Source organism: Nanorana parkeri, unplaced genomic scaffold (assembly GCF_000935625.1).
Source record: "Nanorana parkeri isolate BGI_ZX_2015 unplaced genomic scaffold, ASM93562v1 scaffold379, whole genome shotgun sequence".
Taxonomy (NCBI): Eukaryota; Metazoa; Chordata; class Amphibia; order Anura; family Dicroglossidae; genus Nanorana; species Nanorana parkeri.
The window spans coordinates 961,246-970,805 of NW_017306647.1; the positions used below are offsets into that span (position 1 = coordinate 961,246).

The window sequence follows — 9,560 nt, forward strand, 5'->3', positions numbered from 1 at the left end:
CCCCAGCCCTCTACATATTATCAGGCCCAAAAGAATGATCCACGGCACTGGATGTTTCACTTACCAGTATGGCGTCCCCACAAAGGAATTGGCTGGAGCTACTATAGAAGCAGAGCCGAAATCCCCGAGCTTTACCAGGCCTGGCTCTGTCAGGAGAATGTTTCCAGCCTTCACATCTCTGTAGAAGACACAAGGTGATCAATGCAAAAGAATCCCATCATAACAGTACAGGGATCAGGGAGGAAAGGCGGCATTACTGACTCACCTATGTATCATGTTGTGGTTATGGAGGTAGGCCAGGCCTTGGAGTGCACCATGGGTAATAGCAGCAATCTCCACTTCCTGGAGGGGTTTCTTGTGCACTGCAGATACATAAGAGGGGCATCAGGAGGCATAAAAAGAACTCAAAGCATGCAATACAAAAGACTTAACAACTGAACTCCAGGAAAATGTCAATCTACAGCAGTGGTTCTCAACCTTTCTAGGGCCGGGACCCCTTGGTAACATTTGCCAAGTTGTGGTGACCCCCCCCCCAACGGTAAAAGTTAGGGTTGACGCGGCTGCTGCAGCGACATCTGGCGGCGTGGCGGGAGAACTGACACTGCTGCGCTAGGAGAGGGCTGAGGAGGACTCTCACCGAGCACAGCAGAAATCACACAGCGACCCACAGGTTGAGAACCACTGCTGTTAACAGCTAAAATGGCAAACCATATAACGCAATCCGAGGGTGTCAGCTTTTATTATTAATAATAATGATGATAATCTAATAGCTATCTAATAGTGGGAGACTTCCGGCGACCCCTGGCAAATTGTCATTCGACCCCCGAAGGGGTCCCGACCCACAGGTTGAGAACCACTGATCTACAGGAAGTTACTAACTCACTGGATTTCTGGTAGATTAAGAGATATTGCTTCTGTACTTGCAGCAGGGTGTAAGAGACAAGACATGAGGAAATGTGCAGCTATTACAGATGTGTTCTCTGACCGGATACACTTTAAATGCAGAGTACCGTGAATAGAGGAAGTTCCGATGTGATCACACTTAGAACTTTAGGAGTTCTCTGATCTATTTTATTTTTCCTTAATAATGACAAAGAGATCTAGTACAGGACGTGTACATCTCTGTGCTTGTGACATGCGGCAGAGGTTCTAATAGTCTGTGCTGACTAAAGACACTCACTTGTCCCTCAATCGCCCATCAGACAGACATCATCCCGTATGTCTAAACTGAGTGCAGGGGGACCACACCACCTATCATCATAATAATGGAGAACACCACTATAATACACCCCGGCAGGATATGACACTCACCCTCCAGGAGATCGGAAGCGGATCCAAGGCAGTACTCCATCACCAGCTGAGAGTGGAAAAGATAGAAAAGAGCAAAAAGATAAGGTGGTGGGAAGGGAGGAGAGGGAAGGGAGAAAGAGGGAGAGGGTAGGAAGAAGAGGGAGAGGGTAGGAAGAAGAGGGAGAGGGTAGGAAGAAGAGGGAGAGGGTAGGAAGAAGAGGGAGAGGGTAGGAAGAAGAGGGAGAGGGTAGGAAGAAGAGGGAGAGGGTAGGAAGAAGAGGGAGAGGGTAGGAAGAAGAGGGAGAGGGTAGGAAGAAGAGGGAGAGGGTAGGAAGAAGAGGGAGAGGGTAGGAAGAAGAAAACCCCACTATAATACACGCCGGCAGGATATGACACTCACCCTCCAGGAGATCGGAAGCGGATCCAAGGCAGTACTCCATCACCAGCTGAGAGTGGAAAAGATAGAAAAGAGCAAAAAGATAAGGTGGTGGGAAGGGAGGAGAGGGAAGGGAGAAAGAGGGAGAGGGTAGGAAGAAGAGGGAGAGGGTAGGAAGAAGAGGGAGAGGGTAGGAAGAAGAGGGAGAGGAGGGTTAGGAAAAGAGAGATGGGGGAAAGAAAGGAGAGGGAGAGGAAAAGAGGAGAGGAGGATGAAAAAGGAGGGTGGGGAGAAGGTAGAGGAAAAGGAGACAGGGAGAGGGGCAAAATGGAGAGAGACAGAAGATGGGGAGGAAAAAGAAGAAAAGAAGAGATAAATCATGTTAGCGGAGGTATCTCAAACATTTCTCATCAGTTTCCAGTTTGCTAGAGAAGATTTAGGGAAAGAGCCACTAAGAACTATTTATAATTAATCCACATAAAAGTTCTATTTCAGAAAACAAACACTCTGTTTATGGGGGGCCCGCACCTCTAACAGATATACATTAGGAGCTGTGCATGGCTTTTCCTAATCTGCAGGTCATAGCTGTGGGTGGTGGTGATATGAACACGACATGGCAAAGCTGAGCACACAAACATACTGATCTTTCTTTTTGTTTGCTTGGTAGCAATAAGGCTGATCAGGGGGGGCAGCATGAAGGGGTGATCAGGGGGGGCAGCATGAAGGGGTGATCAGGGGGGGCAGCATGAAGGGGTGATCAGGGGGGGCAGCATGAAGGGGTGATCAGGGGGGGCAGCATGAAGGGGTGATCAGGGGCAGCATGAAGAGGAACAACAAAATAAAGATCCAGAATATAAATCAGGCGACAGATTAAGCGGCTGGTCACATGACACAGGGGCTGTATTAGGCCAGAGGTGAGTGGGTGATGGCCGTGTTGGAGAGGAAGAGGGGGCGTTTGGCAGTGACGCGGGCAGCCCGCAGGGGGCCTTTTGTGATGGCTTTTTCTGTATACACAGTGTGCTGTACAGCCTCCCACACAAAGCAATCACAAAAGAGACTCAGCGTTACATGTACCCGAGCTTCTGCACAGACAAGACTGCTCCGTGTATAGAGCTGTACTGAAAATTCACGGGTCCAGCTAATCACTGTGCACATGCAAGTCCCAATAAGTCTTAAAGCCCCATTCTGGGCTCAAGCCCTTGCAGTGGCTACTTCCCCCTGGCACGGCAAGGGTTAAAAGCTCATACTAATATATGAATTTACAAATCGTTTAGGAAACAACGAGGTGAACTGATTCTTCACATCTCTTCTGATCCAAGGACACTCTTAACACCTTGCTTATGAGAACCAATGAATCCAGGGTAGCCTGGCCCTTTAATATATAGGCAACTCGACCGCTGCCCTCTCCTGGCGGAAAGGTAAAGTGCGCTCACCCAGGCGGTGTGCTCCCGTAGGTAACATCCTTTATATTCGATAGTGTTGGGGTGTCGCAGCTTCTGCAGAAACTTCACCTCTTTTATGATGTCCTGCCATTTCTGGGAACAGAAAGAGAACCGGTTATAAAAGAGAAACATGGTCTCCGCTTCACGTGAGGGCCAGAACAATGGCAGACATCACCCACCTCGTTAGACTGCTTGCCGCTATACGACATCTTCTTAATGGCAACGACCTCATTATTGCGCACATCTCGGGCCTGAGGAGGGGGAGAAAGAGAGAAGAGGGGGAGAAAGAGAGAAGAGGGGGAGAAAGAAATTAAAGGAAAACCAACACCAGTCAGGAAAGTCATGCAACATCTGAAAAACCCCCCCAAAATTTCCCTTTTTTTTGGTGAAATATAGAAATAAATATGAGGTGTTCTGTATTCTGAACACACTTCCTGACTTAGGCTCCATTCACACTGCGCGATTCGCAAGTCGCGCGATTTTCATTTTGCGCCATATCGAGCAAATGCTTGCATTGAAAAGCATTGCATCACGGCAAAATCTGCTCCAAAAAGGGTCATGCTGTAGCGACGCACGACCCGCGACAGCAGGACCCTTTGCCCCATTGCCAAGCATTGGAGAGCGATATCGCGCGGTAAACAGACGCGATATCGCGGAATTACCGCGCGATAAATCGCTCAGTGTGAACGGGGCCTCAGGGTGACAACACTGCCCTTCCACAGTGAGTAAGAATTGAGTACTGTAAGTAAGCAAGCCACCCTAGTGTGTTAGGGCTTCAGAAACCCCACATCCTTGTCTCCAAAACACAGGAGTTGTTCTGTAGTCCTGTCCTAGGGTGACAACCTCGCTCCTTCATAGATACACTATGGCGAGTAAGAACACAGAATGGAGATCTCTTACCTTTCAGCAGCTTTGCTGGGCAGCCGAGTGGCCCCAATATCAGATCCAATGGAAGATCTCAAAACGACAAGATTTCCCTGAAACTGATGGCCTACCTACACGATATTCATTTTAGGGAAAACTAATAGTTTGAGGTCCATTTAAAAAAGCTGCACTCCAATCTAACCGAGTGACTGACCAAAGGATTTGTATTTCTCTCCATCTATGCCAGGGGTAGGCAAACGCCAGCTGTGGTGAAACTACAAATCCCATGCAACTGCCTCTGGGGGTCCTGCCGGCGGCTGTCAGAGGCTTGCAATGCACAGCTGGAGGACCAGAGTGTGCCTAGCCCTGATCTATACCATCATAGACAGATGGATATCAGCACTTCTTACTGAATACAGTGGTATCATTTCCATGCCCCCCAGCCTGCTGACTAGACAGTGAAAGGAGAAGCAGCAGACTGATAAGGTCATCCCTCTGATCACACGCCTTATTATCATGCCTCTTGTCTGCATTCAATACCCCTGATTGGCTTCCCCGTGGGCTGAACAAGAACAATGAATTCCCCCAACCCCACTAAACAGCATGGAAGGAGGAATCTTCCCACCGCCGGGCTATTGTATTCCAACAGCCAGCGCCTGCAGCTGGCAGAATACCCAAACTGGGGCCACATTCCCCATTTACCTGACAACTTCTGCCCGGCTCCTTCGACAACAGTCAAATGGAGCGGTGCCCGCCACAGCCACCCACTGCTTGAATCACAGCCGAGTCAGCAGGATTTGGTATGACCGGCTCTACAATCGCTGCATTTACAAGAACATACATTTAATGTATCAATGAATACAGAGCTGCATTAATATATCTTTTATATCTCCCTGGAGTTCAGCTTTCAGTATTTAAAACTACAAAAGTTTTGGCTGCGGTCCCACTGTAGGACCTATACACTGACATTTTTTATTAAAATATTTGAATGGCAAACAGGAGCGTCCTCACAATGAGGCAGCCTATGGGATGGGTGGGGTGGCGCCAACTTCTATCACCACCCAACACACAAACACCCAGGCTGACACCTCGGGACATCCATCCCCCCTTGGGCAAAACCCAAACGTTGGTGTGACCAATGTTCCCCCCATTTAGGTTGGAAAGCAAAAGCAAAGGTTTGATCAATGTTACATATTGTCATAGTCCGGTACTCACGAAGTAGACGGCGCCAAAGCTGCCGTGTCCGATCTCCCGCAGGTCGGCGAACAGCTTCTCCGGGTCATCCTTGAAGAAAAGCTCGGCTACCTCGGGGTCCTTCAGACTGCCGGCCCGGGCGTTGGACGGCATGGCGAGGGCCAGGGGGAGCCCCCCGCGGGATACCGCCAGCACTTCCCACGGAGGAGGGACCCACTGCAGCTGGGGAAGAGAGACGGGATGGTTAGATTTAGGATTTAATTAGAACCCATTTTATGGGACAGTTCTGTACACACAGACACTTCCTTCCATTATAAAAGTCACCAAGAAAAAAAAAAAAACACAGGATATCCAACTCTCACTTAAATTTATTTGTATACATTACATTTAATATTCAACCTGTTTCAAATACTTAATAGCAGTTTTCTTACGTACAAGGCTAAAAAAAAAGATCGAAAATTATTATTGGGTAGGGTTATTTTTTTGGCTGTGTGTCTCATTTTGGAAATTTCCCTTCATTTCCTGTCCTAGAGATGCAACAGGAAGTGAGAGGAGATCTCTACAAAGTGAGGGTAAGTCCCCTCAGACAGCTCTCACTGGAACAGGTGTCCCCATTGAAAGATTTCCCCTCAGCTATTGCGATGATGAAAATTTACTATCACCAATCAGCCGCATATAATACTCAGGGAATGTAATGTTACAGAAAGCCGTCAGACTGCAGACATGCTATAGGACTTGTTGGAGACCGGGGACATGCTATAGGACTTGTTGGAGACCGGGGACATGCTATAGGTCTTGTTGGAGACCGGGGACATGCTATAGGACTTGTTGGAGACCGGGGACATGCTATAGGTCTTGTTGGAGACCGGGGACATGCTATAGGACTTGTTGGAGACCGGGGACATGCTATAGGAGTTGCTGGAGACCGGGGACATGCTATAGGAGTTGCTGGAGACCGGGGACATGCTATAGGAGTTGCTGGAGACCGGGGACATGCTATAGGAGTTGCTGGAGACCGGGGATATGCTATAGGAGTTGGAGACCAGGGACATGCTATAGGAGCTGTTGGAGACGGGGGACATGCTAGAGGAGTTGGAGACCGGGGACATGTTATAGTTGTCGGAGACCGGGGACATGTTATAGTTGTCGGAGACCGGGGACATGTTATAGTTGTCGGAGACCGGGGACATGCTAGAGGAGTTGTTGGAGACTGGGGACATGCTATAGTTGTTGGAGACAGGGGACATGCTAGAGGAGTTGTTGGAGACTGTGGACATGCTAGAGGAGCTGTTGGAGACCTGGGACATGCTATAGGGGTTGTAGGACACTGGAGCCATGCTATAGGGGTTGTAGGACACTGGGGCCATGCTATAGGGGTTGTAGGACACTGGGGCCATGCTATAGGGGTTTGTTGGGAACATGCCATTGGACTTGTTGGAGCCTGGGGCCACGTTACAGGAGTTGGAGGCGGAGGACGTGATTCAGGAGGCAGTCAGACTAGTCACATTACCATTATTGTTTAGCGATGACCACTGTTACAGCCTCTTAAATATCAAATTGACATGGAGGAAGTCCCATTTGTTCATTACATAAGCAGGCTCTGCTTCCTGCTTATTCCTGCTGATTACAGAGGCGGTAACAGCAGTCACTGTGCTTCCACCCAACTTTATTATAAATAACACACAAATTTCCAGAGAGATCAGATGATGCGAGCCGCCGTTTCACACCATGGGCACTTTTGCCCGATAGCGAGAAACACGTCACATCACCTGCTCTCCCTGCCAAGTCCATATGTTATTTATAATAAAGTTCAATGCACAGAAACTGGGAGGTTCTGTGAACCGCTTAAATAATTAAAAGGCAAGGGAGCTGTGCGCCCAACCACATTTACTGCCGCAGAAACCGATGGTGTTCCAATAAGACCGTTTTGTAGCTGGATTAGGCTGCGATCATGCAACACTGGTCCTCTCTCAATACAAGTCAACCAGTCAGCTGTAACTGAACGACAACAATGTATTATCTATGAGATGGAGATTTTATCTCAGCAACTGTTGATCTGAGGGGCTGATCTTGGTGAAACACAGAAGAGTTTTCAGATCTGCATATGTAGGACCATAACAGAAATATATAAATATAATAAATATGGACCAGCAACATGTAAAAAGGTCAAATTCACATTAAAAATGAGAAAACATAAAAGTTGTGATCTGCGCTACCCAACAATAGCTTTCCGTTACTGTAGCAGCCTAGGAGGTCTGAACTAGCATCCAGGGATTATTTTCAGGACAGAAATATGGCAGCCAGGGCGGTCATCTCCATCCTTCCTTTTATCTAGGCAATAACCGAAGACAAGCCTATGCATATCAACCTTACCCGACTCTCAACACACATAGGCTTCTTCCAGATCAATGGCTGACTGAGTGATCAACGTTTGCCATCACTTGTATTCAGAAAGAGTCCTTATAAAGGGTCAACCAACCAAAAACTGATAATTTGGATGGCTTGCAGGTGACCATTAAGGAAAAGAAATACAAGGATCCATGACAACCCAATTCCCTCCAGACGACCTGCTTTCCTCTCTCCTGGGCTATACCAGGTCCGAGGAAAACCACAGGCCTTGCCCAATTGGAATACACATTTGCCTATACCCTCAATCGGGCCATTAGAACTCGGATACAACCCCCCTGGGACTCTGCTATAGCTTTAGAATTTTACAACAATCAGGATTTAGCTCCTTAAAAAGAAGACGACCTCCGCCTGTGTACAGCCATTAAAGTGATCCCGTCATAGAGAACAATGGCAGCTTCTATTGCCGACTTGGTTTTGAAGGTGAAAGCTCCAGGCCTGCAATCCGTGCTTCACCGCCATAAAAGACCTAATATGCTGGAAGACTTGATATGCCTATACCCGCCATAAGTTTTGTGGACACCTGACCGTCACACTGTTATGAGCTTGTTGGACATCTCATTCCAAAACCATGGCCATCAATATGAAGTTGGCCTTCCTGTGCATCTACAACATCCTCAACTCTTCCGGGAAGGATTTGCACAAGATTTTGAAGGGTGTCTATGAGAACGTGTGCCCATATGTGAGGTCAGGTACTGATGTTGGATAAGAAGACCTTGACCACAATTTATGTTCCAATTCATCCAAAAGGGTGTTCAGTAGGACTGAGGTCAGAGCTCTATGAAGGCCACCCGAGTTCCTCCAACAAACTCATCACACCATCTCTTTAAGGAGCTGGCTTTGTGCATTTGAACTCAATAATTCCTGTGGAACAACTATGTTCCATAAGGTTATGGACAGGGCTCTGGTGTGGAGGAAGTTGAGTGGCTATCACAAACTGGTCACACCATGTCTTTATGGAGCTGGCTTTGTACACAAGGGGCCCAGCAATGGTGGAACAGAAAAGGGCCATCACCAAATGGTTACCACTAAGTTGGAAGAGCTCAATTGTCTACAGTGTCTTCGAATGCCGTACCTTTCACTTGAAACCTCTGAACTCAATCATTTGGAAGGAAGGTCAACATACGTTTGCCCATGTAGTGTACATATTCTGGGTTAGTGACTGGCTGAGTAATAATGGATGCGGAGGACAGCCCAGAGCTTGGTAGCTCACTCCCATGTCTATCTTTGTGACCACAGGTACAACATTTTCGATGACCAAGTGAATGTTTGAATGAATAGGACGCGCAAGAGAACTGGGCCTGTAACTGAACCCAAAGTGATGATCGAAATGTCTTGCTGGACACCATGTAGCGGCACATATGGCAGACACTATGTAGAAGCACAATGCATTACCTTTTGTCTGCAGAGATGGGAAGTCCAGGTGACTGCCCGCACCACAATGTTCTCATAGTCTGGGAAATATCAGTGAGCAATCCCAAGTACCACCGATGCTGGAAATCCCACACAGATAAGGTGATCCCAGATAAACAGAGCAAGCACCTTCAAAACTCCCGATCACTGCCCAGATATGTTGAAACAGTCCCTGATAATATGCAAACACTGACTTTTCATGAAAGTCAGTATTTGCAAGCAAGACGTGTGATTGTTTCCTTGGCCTGGAGATACTGTAAGTCACTTGGGCATTGATTGAACACTGCACTGTGTGATGGGCGGCATGCATGCTTACCTCATGCACAAACTCTTGGCTATTTCATTGGCATTGCAGCAGAGGATTGGGCACCATAGATGGCACCGACGTACGCCTGCTAAGCGCACACAGTGCCACTCTGCTTTGTGTTACCCCGAGGCACATTTACTTTGACATTAAAATGTGCAAAAACCTTGATGTCTATTTGGCGACTCAAAACGCTGAACAAGATTTCTATAAAAGCAACAAAAATCAGCTGAAAAATATTTACTTAAAGCAAAGCAAATTGTGTGTGCTG

The 9,560-nt window shown here is 47.6% G+C and overlaps 1 protein-coding gene across 3 annotated transcripts in view; it reads right to left on the reverse strand.

The window, feature by feature from the left end:
- The window catches only part of TAOK2 (TAO kinase 2), a 55,731-nt gene that overhangs the window by 29,083 nt on the left and 17,088 nt on the right, over nt 1-9,560 (reverse strand). For 2 of the 3 annotated variants that reach the window (XM_018559110.1, XM_018559112.1), the window contains exons 2-7: nt 5,188-5,388; nt 3,288-3,359; nt 3,100-3,201; nt 1,691-1,736; nt 266-362; nt 65-178 (exon numbers count right to left, since the gene is read on the reverse strand). In XM_018559110.1, the coding sequence (XP_018414612.1) occupies nt 65-178; nt 266-362; nt 1,691-1,736; nt 3,100-3,201; nt 3,288-3,359; nt 5,188-5,319 (563 nt within the window). In that variant the 5' untranslated portion in view covers nt 5,320-5,388. Of the gene's footprint in view, nt 1-64; nt 179-265; nt 363-1,311; nt 1,358-1,690; nt 1,737-3,099; nt 3,202-3,287; nt 3,360-5,187; nt 5,389-9,560 lie in introns of all 3 variants that reach the window. The other variant, XM_018559111.1, reaches the window with a different exon arrangement.